The sequence below is a fragment of the Gobio gobio genome (genome assembly GCF_949357685.1).
Source record: "Gobio gobio genome assembly, chromosome: 18".
Classification (NCBI taxonomy): Eukaryota; Metazoa; Chordata; class Actinopteri; order Cypriniformes; family Gobionidae; genus Gobio; species Gobio gobio.
This window is the reverse complement of record NC_137111.1, coordinates 32,710,720-32,723,935: the sequence shown is the minus strand read 5'-3', so window position 1 is coordinate 32,723,935 and position 13,216 is coordinate 32,710,720. Positions and strand designations below refer to the sequence as shown.

The 13,216-nt window shown below is 36.3% G+C and overlaps 2 protein-coding genes across 2 annotated transcripts; both read left to right on the top strand.

Moving 5' to 3' along the window:
• The first annotated feature begins 1,702 nt into the window (after positions 1-1,702).
• Positions 1,703-9,728, top strand: sncga (synuclein, gamma a). The gene is made up of 5 exons (XM_079843022.1): positions 1,703-1,984; positions 5,115-5,156; positions 5,273-5,400; positions 7,473-7,534; positions 8,860-9,728. The coding sequence occupies exons 1-4, from the start codon at positions 1,864-1,866 to the stop codon at positions 7,527-7,529; spliced, it is 348 nt and encodes a 115-aa protein (XP_079699148.1). The 5' UTR covers positions 1,703-1,863; the 3' UTR covers positions 7,530-7,534; positions 8,860-9,728.
• Positions 9,729-10,622: 894 nt separating this feature from the next.
• Positions 10,623-12,787, top strand: LOC307142495 (uncharacterized protein). Its single transcript, XM_079843417.1, has 3 exons — positions 10,623-10,801; positions 11,784-12,011; positions 12,188-12,787. The coding sequence occupies exons 1-3, from the start codon at positions 10,729-10,731 to the stop codon at positions 12,235-12,237; spliced, it is 351 nt and encodes a 116-aa protein (XP_079699543.1). The 5' UTR covers positions 10,623-10,728; the 3' UTR covers positions 12,238-12,787.
• The last annotated feature ends 429 nt before the right edge of the window (positions 12,788-13,216 follow it).

The following is a 13,216-nucleotide window of genomic DNA, read 5'->3' as shown; positions in this document are numbered from 1 at the left end:
CTTACATTACTCCAACCAAAGACATTTTCAGGGTTTAGATCAGCTAGAAATATCTCCTTAAATAAGCTATCGCATGTTTGGACTTTTTACAGTATCAGCATATATAATGAGAATAGCTATTTGAAAAAAGGGACAATCTCCTGAATATATACTGCCCAAACTTCATGCATAAATACAGGTAAGAAAACTGCTTTCATTAAGCGATTTCCTTCTGTACTGTGCCCCAGTGTGATTTTATTAAGCTCTTATCAAGATACAATTATCAATATCCGTCAAGGTTTTTTTCTTTCATATACTGCATGCATCATAACAACGTAATTACGGTTATGAGGTACTTTCTTAATTTCACAGTTTTATATCCCATACCACAGATTCCCAGTAGCTTTAAAGATATGATTCAAACTAATAGAATCAATATTAGATTATATAGCAAATTCATACACTCATGTACACTCATGACAGGTTCTGTGAGCCTTAGGAATGTTGTCCATCCAATTTTAATAAGTTATGTTCATTCAATTTCTTAATTTTAATTTGCATAGCACTTCCAAAAAGAAATATAAATTTTTATCCAAAACCAAGCGAAAGTGGCAATGAAAACCCCTCAAGATCCAAAAACTAAAACAGAAAACACTTTAAAAATATTTAGTTTTAAAAAACTAATAAAAATTACAAAAGCACATTACAAACAAAAACCTAAACTAAAATCAAAATTAAAACTGGAAATATAAAAAGTGTCTTGGAAATTCTCAATACGAATATCTGACTTCACCACGGACAATTCAAACAACTCCCAGTTGTTAATATAAACTAATACAATACTGTACGATACAGTACTACAGTACCTTTGGGGTAATTCCCGTCCCGAATATATTACAATATAATACTATAGTATCTGGAAGTAATTCCCTTCTCGAATACTTCTAATACAATTCAATACTTCAAGGTAATTCCCCTCCCGAAGTAAGGTGACGGCGTCCCGTCGAGAAGCTACAATCACTACCCCAATCACACATGAGCACACAGGTCTGCACATTTATGTGCATGTAAACCTTAAAGTTGAGTGAAAATCAATGTCGCTCAAGTTTCCTTCTCTGTGATTTGTTCTGGTGATTGGTTTGTAATGATCTAAGCTAATAATTTGACCGTTCCATTTTGTTAAGCACTTTCTGGGTAAGTCTACATGGTCTTTGACCTGAGCATCCTTAGTCTGCATTTTTCTATAGTTTCATGTTGAATAACCCTTTTACAACTTCTGAGGCCATTATATAAAATATTTCTATCACATAAGTAATGATACTATATAAATAATATTTTAGCATTTAAAAAATAACACATCGGGATGGTGTGTGACAGACACTGGTTTTGGCTGGCGTGCAGGTTTGTGTTGTGGTTTGCATATGCTGTGGCAGGATTAAGGGAAGAGGTTGTTTAATAATTGTATGAAGCTGTGCACTGATGCTGGATATGAGCATTAACAATTTAATCTTCCAGTATGTGAATCTCATTTATTATGGGTGGCTGGAGAAAACAGGCCAAACTGAAAAAGCTTTCTTCTTGTGGATTCCATTTCTCGGCATTCCTATCACCCACTTGTTATTATTCTCTCTCTCTCTCTCAAATTATCTCTATCCTCGTGCCTTCTCCACCTCCGCTTGACTACTCCTCTTGTTAAGGGTGTCCCAATCTGTCTGAGTACCGAGTGCCCATCCCACTCTCAAAGGAGCTGCACACACACGCACACACACTCTAGCAAACGCACTTACCACACTGGCAGTCAGAGCACACACAGCTCCAGCCACCAGTTATAAGACGAGAGCCAGTTCCAGTTAAAGGACATAAAGCCCAGCTCCGAGTTCCAGAATGGATGCACTGAAGAAGGGATTCTCCATGGCCAAGGAGGGAGTGGTGGCCGCCGCCGAGAAAACCAAGGCCGGGGTGGAGGAGGCAGCTTCCAAAACCAAAGAGGGGGTCATGTATGTAGGTATGTACAAATTCAACTGAGGGGAGAAAATTCAGAGAATTAGATCAAAGTCAGAAAAGGCTTTTTGCACTGTATAAAATACATTTAATATAATATTGCTTACTTTTTTCTTCAGCAAAGTGTAGTGAAGACGAAGCTGGTTTACATTTGTGTGCCATTTTCATATTTAAAAACGTCGCCAATTGCCAAAACCAACTGCAAAATTACAAAAACATATTTAAAAGATATATATAGTTTGTAGTATAATATAATAAATACGTAATATTATAATCAATTAAAGGAATACATAAAGTCAAATCTTATTGAATTATCTCTATCAAATATATTCAAGCAAGAAAATTGCCAGGAAGTAATTGTTGGGTTTGACCTTCTTTTTAAATTATTAATTTTATCATCATCAGGTTTTTTATTGTTGCTTACAATACACGAATGAAAAAAACAAAATATCACTGATGCTGGCACTGATGCTAAAGTGAAAACCAGGGCAATGAAGATAAAATTGGGGCATGAGCCCATTACTACACGTGACTGCTGTGCTCCGTCACTACATTATGTGAACAACAGCGAGCGTGAAAAACAAACCACCTCTATCCATCTGCCTGTTGACTTTTATCAGATCACAAATTCATCTGCCTAGAGACTATAGTTACTAGTACCGTGGTTATTTACTCTGTCTAGCCCTCTCTGTGTTTATACTGCCAGGAATGGGTGGGGAATGAAGAGGGAGATAGAAAGAGATACAGAAAGACAGAAGAAGAAGGAAGGAGGCACTTTCTGATTTCAATAACCTTCAGGATGCAATCAATCGATGAGCTGTGAGTGGCAGACACATTATGAAGTGAAAAGCCTAACTGAACTCCATTTATATTGCATGTTAAACGGATATGTAAACTACAAGATAGGTCTTATTTTATTTTAATGTCACAAGAAGGTCTAAATATGCGGATCATCTTGCTTTTACACTGTTACTGCTATTACTATAGTACTATATTATATTAACATGTAATATAGGTAACATTTCACAGTATGTGCAGTACAGTTCTGCTGTAAAATACAGCATCTTGTGTGTAACACAATTTCTTGGTTGTGCTACTACGCTCACAGGAGCACACAGCACTGTAATCCCATTCCCTTCCGGTCCACTTCAGAGAACAGGGTCTATCTGGGTCAATACACAATCTTTTATGATTCATAATGGCTCTCAGCGTGTGTACACACCAGTGACAGGAACCTGTCATTCGGTTTTCAGTGTTATGAACAAAGCACAATGCGCTTGCTATATTACAAGGACTTTAACTCATGTTGGAGAACTTATGTATTGCAGCTGGAGGTAGAAGCTTTCCTCCAGACCACACAGACCATCTTCAATCTACTTTAGTCAAAGAAATCTCAAGCCTCTCAAAGAAAAGCAAGGTCACTTTGCACTGAACTGTGACAAACTGCTAACACTTACAGTACACATCTCTCTTGCCAGCTTAGGACTCAACTACTCTATACATAGACATCAATATTCTTTAGTGGGGAAAGACTGAGACCTTGAAAATCAGTTATTCAAAATTGACTTGGAAATACCAACGTTTTAGGGTTTAAAAAAATGTAAAAACAAGAAACATTATAATCTATTCTAGAATTAATTAAATATTCAAGAAATATTTTCGATTCTCCACACTAATTATAGTTAATTTGTGACATTGATCAGGTGACTCTTTGTTCAGATGTTTTTCCATTGAAACTCAAGATGCTCTCAAATTAAGCTGGAGAACATGATCATGGGGTTTGAAAGACTGGTGGAGTTGAGTGCTGCTGTCATTTTAGCTAAACAGCACTAAAGCACAGAAAGTCTCAGACCTTTGGACCAATATATAGATCAGGCTGAGCTCATAAAACTGTCACTTTAATTTCTGTTGTATTATATAACACCGATTTCATCACATAACCGTGTGAGCACAGTCCAGATGAATTATTTTTAGGATTTAAATCCATTATGGATCAGAAATTAAGAGCATTGGGATTGGAGCAGAGAGGGAGGTGATGTAATTCAGACTAATGTATAGAATAAAAAAGCTTTAAATTGTGCCCTGCATTAGTCTGAAGTATAGATCCTGCTAGCGTTATTGTGTGAAAAAAGTGTTGTGGTATATTAATATAGAATATCTTCCTCTAAAATCTACACAGCTATATTTAGTACCACAGTCTCCTCCTCTTAATCTTAGCAGCAAGCTACAGCCGTAGAGACGTTTTATGCTTCGTCATGTAATCAGAGATGCTGTGGAAGTGACATCATATTGCAGCAGGGGTTGGGCGGTAGTAATGTTCTCAATCTCTATTGATTATAACATTAATAATATAAGATTCCTGGTTTGTGTCTGTGTCGTAAGCAGAGGCTAAGCCCTGAAGAATGTGCATGTCTTGATAGTAAATAAGCTCTTTGTCCAGAACAACAAGAACAATGTCATGTCTCTTTTGAGGGGTGTATTTGTTGTGCTGTGTGAGCGCATGTTGGGAAGGAGGAGGAACTATCACAGACACATTGCTGTGGGCTCAAAGGTTCTGGGAAGAAACAGAGCTTATGCTTGTTCTATGGGCCATTCGTGCAATGGAGTTTCAGCGCTAGAGACGCCAGGGCCCTTTCAGAGGCAGAAGCGGGATTTTTCCACTGTTAGCATGAAAGAAGCATCTCAGTAGAAAGGATGTTTCTCAATCTGTAAAGCTTAATAACATTTAGTGGTGCCAATCAACAGCCTGTACACTGAATGTATCAGAGGCATATACTTTCCATGATTTTAGAGTCTCGTCTTGGGTATTGGATATAGCCTTTAGTTGCACTGCCAGACGCAGACTAAGTGTATGGATCTCAGGACAGAACAGGAGCCACAGATATCTGTCTAAAAATAAGATGAATTAGGCACAAGTTTGTGGAAAAAGCATTTGTTCACATGAGTGCATGTCTGAGAGCTTAAAGGGATAGTCCACCTAAATAGTAATAATCTGTCATTCTTTACATCATTTGCTCATTCCAAACCTGTAAAGTTATGAGTAAATGACAGAATTTTCATTTTTGGCTGAACTATATGTAATTCCATCAGCGATATTACTTGTTCACAATTAACTTTTTTTTTTTTTTTGACAGGCACAAAGACAAAGGAAGGCGTCGTGACAAGTGTAAATACAGGTAAAAGATTTAATAGAAACATAACCTAACTAAACAACACTCGTCATTAACCTAAATACCCTAATCCATGGAAAATCTCAAATCAAAATGCAAGGATGCTTTTTCATCTGTCCTAGTTGCCCAGAAAACAACTGACCAGGCAAATCTTGTGGGTGAGAGTGCTGTGACTGGAGCCAATCAGGTGTCAGAAAAGGCAGTGGAGGGGCTGGAGACTGTGGCCGTATCCTCTGGCCTGGTCAAACCGGTAAGGATTTCTTATGCATCATATGCATGTGGCCAATAATTGGTCAAATTAGTTGGATTAAAAACATTTTTAAAAATGATGTGTTAGGTGCACTGTATTATTATTTGGTCGTATAATTCAGTACAAATTCAGAAGACTTAAATTGCTTAAAGGGTCAGTTAACCCAAAAATTAAAATTCTGTCATTAATTACTCACCCTCATGTTGTTCCAACTCCGTAAGACCTTCGTTCATCTTCGGAACACAAATTAAGATATTTTTTGATGAAATCCGAGAGCTCTCTGACCCCTCCATAGACTGCAACGAGATTGCAATAGTCCATGTGAATACAGTGATTCAACCTTTATGTTATGAAGCGACGAGAATACTTTTTGTGCGCAAAAACAAACAAAAATAATGACAAACTTTTCTCTCCTGTGCCAGTCTCCTACGCTATTCATTTCACATATGCACCACAACGCATGCATGTGATCATGGGATTGAGCTCATCCAATAGTGAGCCGGCGTTTTGCTATAAAACCCGGAAGCGCTGTACTTTGTGAATAGCCCAACAAAGTGAATAGCAAGAGAGTGACAGGGAATAGATGACAGGGAATAGATTGTTGAATAAAGTTGTGATTTTTTGTTTGTTTTTGCGCACAAAAAGTATTCTTGTCTCTTTATAACATTAAGTTTGAACCACTGTATGTATTCACATGGACTATTTTAACTAATTTTTAAAGTTGCAATTACATTGCAGTCTATGGAGGGGTCAGAGAGCTCTCGGAATTCATAAAAAATATCTTAATTTGTGTTCCGAAGATGAACAAAAGTCTTACGGGTTTGGAACGACATGACGGTGAGTAATTAATTACATACATTTTATTTTGTGGTGAACTAACCCTTTGATGCACAGTTCAGTCATAAAACTTGTATTTTTTTTATATTATGCTCATGTTTTACTTTCTTACCCAATCATGGACAGGATGAGCTGGAGAATAATGAGGTGCTTTCAGAAACTCAATAAATGCATGAATGCAGTAAAAGCATGCTGAATGATCACATTTACCTCAAAAACATGAACATTAAAGTCTAAAATCTCTCCATTTGAATACATCAAATCATATAGGCCTACGTGTTCTCGCAGTTTAAAGAAACACGCTGACTCTTTGGGACTTACGCTTATTCACCGTATCCCCCAGAATAATCAAGGAACTTTGCTGCCATACTATGGGTGCAACAGGCGCAATATTATGCAGCAATAGGCTAACTTCCGTCAACATAACCAACTTGACAACCTGCTTGCGCAGAGAGCGTGCTGGGGACTATTTTCAGACGCTGCGTAATATCATTGCGCCGCTGCATCCATGGCACGGCAGCAAAGTTCCTTGATTATTACGCAGGAATGAGAGAATAGTTCCTAGCCATATCGTTCTAGAAAATCGCAACTTTTCATTTTCTGTCGGTACACGATGTAACTATAAACATCACACCATGTAAATAGGAAAATGTTGGCGTTATTTTGTCACTTATTGAGCAGTAGGCTAGATGGAGCTGTTTACCTCTAGTCTTTGTGTTAAGCTAGGCTAGTGGTGGGTTTCAGACAGAGTTATGGCACGCACGGAGATGAGAATGGTATGGGGTTTTTTTTACTCTCTATGGGATTTATCTAACTCTGGGGGATACGGTGAATAAGCTAAAGTCCCAAAAAGTCGGCGTGTTCCTTTAAGAGCGAGGCAGAAGCAAAGAATTTGACTCACTGCTCTGCAAGAGTGATGTTCTTTATAAATAACTAATTTCTGCTTTCCAAACATTGATCTGCATTTTTAAAAACGCATCCCAGTTTCATTCAAATGACTATAAGCAGCCATGCATCTGTCGCTGTAATGCATCATCAACAAATATGAACATGAGTCTGACATCTTCCAGAGAGCAATTAACAACAAAACAGATGTGTTTCACACATTAAAAAGTATAGTTGTTTTTTTCTGTTTTGTAAATACCTGACTTGGTAAAAATATGATAATCGTCGATTTAAAAAAAAGGAAAAGAAAAGCCGTTGACAGCTGAGTTGTGTTATCTTTCTGCCTCTAGGGGGAGCTGTTGAAGCATGAGGGAGCTGTAGAGCAGCCTACAGACGCTGGACAGTAACTGAGGTGAGAAAGAAGTTTTGCTTGAAATGGGATTTTTTTTTTTTTTTTTTTTCAGCAAAAAAAAATCAAACCCTTAAAAAACTTTCAGAAACAATAATCGAAAAACTGATTTAAAAAAAATACAACTTTCAGTGGGTCTAAATATCTTGAATTAAATTTAGGCTACTCCTCTCATATTTTTTCCCTAGTTGCAATAAATCAGCATATTTTTGATGGCATAAATCTAACAATCCATTGATCTAATTTAGTGATTTGTACGCTTAAGGGTGCAGTGTGTAAAATGTATTAGGATCTATTGACAGAAATGCAATATAATATACACAACTATGTATTCGGTGGTGTATAAAGACCTTACATTATGAACCGTTATGTTTTTATTAGAATGAGCCATTTCTATCTACATACACCCTTTACAATGAAGTCACCATTTTGCACCGCCATGTTTCTACAGTAGCCCTAAATGGACAAACTGCTCTACGGAGCAATAGCTACTCTCTGCTGTCTCAGACGACATCTTTGTCCTGTGTCGGCCACTGTAGCTTCTCTACGTGCTTCGAAAGGGAGGGGTGAGCGGTGGGCGGTTGCAATTCGCAACATCACCACTAGATGCCGCTAAAATTTACACAGTGCACCTTTAAAACAAGAAGAAGAAAAAATCCAGTGGTATAAGAAAACAATTTTTTTTATATATATAATATATTCTCTAGAAATTTGCATCATGTACAAATGAAAAAAAGATTGCAGTTTAAATTGCTTTTAAATTTTATATGGAATAAACTTTCTCTACAGAAGCATATACATTTAAAAAGCGGTGTGCATTTCATTAAAGGGTCATGATACCCTAAACCACATTTTTTGAGATTTTAACAGAGTTATGAGTGTTGAGTGGTTTCATGACCCTTTAAGCCCATTTGTAGTTATTTAGAGTCATTTTTTTTTTACTTTTTGGTCTTTGATTCAATACATTCTGTGACTGTTTTGACAAACACAGGACATACACACAGCTTTTAAAATCCAGGCAAAACCTTTAGAAAGTGACTCAGAATTTAGGTCAGCATGTTTATACAGTTTTTCTTTCTTTAAACACTGAAACAAATTCAGTGTCATGTCACATTCAGCAGTTCGTGTAGTTTACGGTCTTATCAGACAGGTTTTACTGTTACACACATGCTTCAGCTCACAAATGCAGCAAAGATAAAGGACACACAGACTCTGTAGCATGTGTAGGGAGTTTATCAGTTGTTTAAACAGTGATATTTTACAAATAATGTCATTTGCACAGTATGTCGAGCATATACCCACGTAAACATCCTTCTGTTTCATTTCAGGCTGACGTCACACTGAACGCCCCTGTGATGCTCTGCTTCTTGCTTCAGAGAAGAGAGATCATGAGCTGCTGCTGACTATGCCTGAATATTATCATGCTAAACCTCTGATGGACACTAAATAATGTCTAACTTCACAGAAAACAGACACCCACCTCTCTCTCTTGCTCTCTCTCCTCATGAATAAGCTCTCCTTACCTCACATAGACCTACAGAAATACTATTCACAAGAATAAAACAGCTACTTTATCTAGCTATGCAATATTCACGTATACTGTGCGTGTCATTACCACATTTGTGCAAGTATTACATGCATGTGCTTGTGATTTAGAGATTTGATACAAGTCTGTCTTTCTTACCTGCCCTGAAACTGATACCTACCAGTTTTCCTCCACCCAACACAATGAGGTTCGATGGATGATGATGGTTTCACATGATCATTGTGATGAAAAGGAAAACATTCCAGTCCAAATACACTCTCATTGTTGTTATCTGAGACAGTGTTTGAAACAAGGAGCAGAAAAGGATAAATCACAGATGGGCAAATCCCAAAAAAGAAGGCAATTGAAAGCCGTTAAACATGAAGATGGCTGATTAAATCTGTTTCAGTATTATCTTAAAGTGTGGTTATAGTGTGACAGGGCTTTAGAATCATTCTTATGTAGATTGCGACAGTATCCATTACAAACAAATCACAAAATCTGCAAATGATGAGCAAATGAGCAGTTGCTAGGTTACATCATTTGTTTGCATGCTGCCTCACGCCTACACTTTAACTGATTATAATCATTTACTTGACTTACTGTTTCCAATGAAGTCTGAAAACAGTCGATTTTTTTGAATACTCCATCTGTAATAAATTCATTTTGGTGAAAAATATTTTTTTTTCTCCAATTTTTTCCTTATGTTTAATACAGAATATTGCTAATAAATATATGAGACTATATAATAGACAATATTGCTAAGAAAGCAAACAGGTATAGTTAGCACAATATTTGTAATATAAGAAGCAACTCAATATTCAATATTGATTAACATGCATAGGCCTACAGGCTACATTCAGCTCCACCCTTAAATTCACTGAAACTATGAAAGTGAATTTAATAGCGTCAAGACACGCGCACCCAGATTTCAGATTTCTCTTCCCCTCCCTGTTCCCGGCGCACCCGCACATCCAATTAAATATGCATCTTATCAACAAACAAGGACTTCATGACATACAGCTAACATCCCATATTGCCATTATAATGCTATACATAGAAACATTGTGCCTCAGCCAGAATGTCAGCCTTTATGAAGCTTTCATGTTCTGCATGCGTTATCGAGCCATTCAGCTTTTCCACATTCCAGCTATGGGAGGAGACAGAGAAGTCTATCAGCCCATAATTTTCCTCTTGCTCAGAGGAAAGTCATTTACAACAAAACATAAACAACGCAACCAAAATCAGGAATGGCCACAACAAAATCTATCAACCCTGAACATACCTCCCAAACTATCTCCCTTTCCCCTGACTTATAAAATGAAATCAAGAAATAACTAAAAATAAAGTAAAATATGGTAAATAATACAGAAAATATATACATTTAAATTACATAATTAAATGACTATATGCTCTTATTTTAAGAAAATAGAGTTCTGCTGAAACCCTGCCTGATGATGAGGCATGACACTGGGCAAACCAGTCAAGCAGACTTGCTGTTCTCTTTGTTGACATCTTTCTACTCCACCTAAGCCGCAGTAGCCAATGGGCACACACATCCCTGACATACTTTCATGGAGCTGCAGCCAAATAAAATCTCAAGCATCTTCAGCTCCAAAACACTGACAGATACACGCTCTTGCAAACATCACCAACTGCGCACTCTAGAAACATGTCTTTCCTTTCAGGATTTTTGGGTAATAAAGCAGGAGATTCATTTGTCGACCAGGCTGTGGATAAAGCAGGTGAGTTCCTTCTGTGGGAGAAGCTTAAAGACACTTTCAAGTTATTTTTACATGTAAAGTTTTTGTACTTTTTATGCTTGCTCATTTACCCAGACAAGTATTTTTGAGTTTTATACTACTTTCAGAATTGAAGGGCACAAAACTATAGATGATATAGATTAGATTTTACCTAAAACTATTGGCTCAAGTAAACAAATAATTTAATCTAACTTTCAGGGCGATTATTATGGTTATTATACTCAAACTAAAACTAGTTATTAAGTCAAACTAAAACTAAAAACATGTTAACTGAAGTGAAATAAAATATTAAAAAGTTAGTCAGCTAGTCATTTGTGATTTTCATTTAGTTTACCTTGATAAAAAAAAAAAGAACCAAAACTGAAATATGAATAATGAATAAAAACTATATAGATGTATTTAAAAAACAAAACAGAAAATACAAAAACTTCAACAAACTAAAATGAAATGTAAAAAATTCAAAATATTAATACAATAATATAATAGTATCTCAATACGAAAATAACACAAAACAAGACATCTTTTCATTCATTTATTTCTAATCTGTTGTCCTTTGTACACAAACTCTCTGGACTCGAACTAAATTAAATCATAAAACTTTCTTTCAGGCTGGGAAAGTTGTCTCCCCATCTTTTCACAAACTCAATGTTTCAGTGAACATGAATGTACTGCAATGTTTCACCTTTTAATCCTACTTATAAACTAGCAGTGTTTGTTCTCTAAAAAAAGATGAAATATTTCTTGAGAATGCAGTCAGCCCATTAGTCATGCCACTCCTTATAAGGTGTGAAGCAAGAACGGGCATTAAAATGCAAGTAACTGTCCAAGACTCTTTATTTTTAGACATAAGAAAAAAAAATTATATACTTTTTGGCCACAATCTGATGGGAAAGTGGGAAAGAGGAGCTGTGGTGTGTGAAACATTGTCATATACCTTTAAATAACATTCCTGTTTAATTCTCAGCTGCTGTGGCTAAAAGAAAGGTGAAGGAAAAACTTACTGGAAAGAAACAGGAAACCGATCAGACTGGGGGCATGGGAGGTATTTTCCCAAGTAAAGAGGATAAGGACAAGAAACCAAAGGAAAAGACAGGCGGTGGAATATTTGGTGGCCTCCTTTCATCAGAAAACCCAGGAGGAGCCATCAGTGCAGGAGGAGGCAATGCAGACAGCAACAGCGGAGCAGACAGCAGTGAGTTTGCTCATCCTTCTTAGCAAAACAAAATTATAGTATATATTTTTATGTTTGAACTTCTAGAGATCACAAGTCAAAACCTGATGATTCTAATATTTCATAGTGAACATTACAAAAACGTAAATCCAACATACACAAATATAATAACATATTCATATTTTGTGTTTGATTAGGTTTCAACGATGCACTGGATGACCTTGCTAATGAGTTCGGTGAGAAATGATGTTCTGGCATTTGGGAAAAATCTTTTTGGCTGAGGTTTCCAGCTGACGAACATCAGAAAAATCTCCTAGTGTCATGGACTGTGTTACTCATGTAAATAGTTTGATGTCTCTTCAATATCTTATGTAAGACCACTACTTAAAAAAAAGAAGAAAAAATTACATCCATATTATGTATTTTGTTCAAATAAGTTTATTTAGCATGTTTTTTGTTTTTAATAATACCTTGTGATAAGATGCTGAGTGAATAAAGCCGAAAAAGGTTTTTATTACTGAAAAAAATCTCTTACTTTATCATTTAAATGAACTAATATTGCCTTAATTGCTTAGTTTGCCATAATCTTGGTTGGAAAATCACATTGTATTTAGTCAAAAATGTTAAACATTTCAAAGGACAAATGAAATGATCCCAGTAAATCAGCTGACACACTGCACATTTTCGTATACATTTTATTAATTTTAGACCATTTAAAAAGGCAATACAAAGTCTTTTTTTCAAAGGCCAATTCATATTAAATGATAATATTATGATGAAAATAAACATTTGCTCCCAAATATATGCCCTACCATTTGCATATTGTTAAGAAACTAAACACATTTACCCATTTTAAAGGAAGGCTTTGGGTTATCACTGAAAACCGTTACAAAGAACAGCAAAACCAGAGATTTATGTGCAATATTTTGGTAACATATAAAAAGCCTGAGATTCATCCTGCATCCCATCCATATTTTTGTCAAAACAGGTGGGAGGAAAAAAGTAACCAACTAGAAATTCTAGAAACTGGTCTGAGGAACAACAGTGTGCAAGTGTTTGGCTGTGACTAAGGCTTAATGTTTGTAGTAACTTCTTCATTAACACATAGCCTGAAGAAAACATTACAAAGCGTTGGAATACTGTAGCTCTAAAATAAGGTACATTGTTGTTGATTTTTGGTGTTTCTTTGCAAAACATTACGCTATGCTCTGAGATGTGACAAAGAT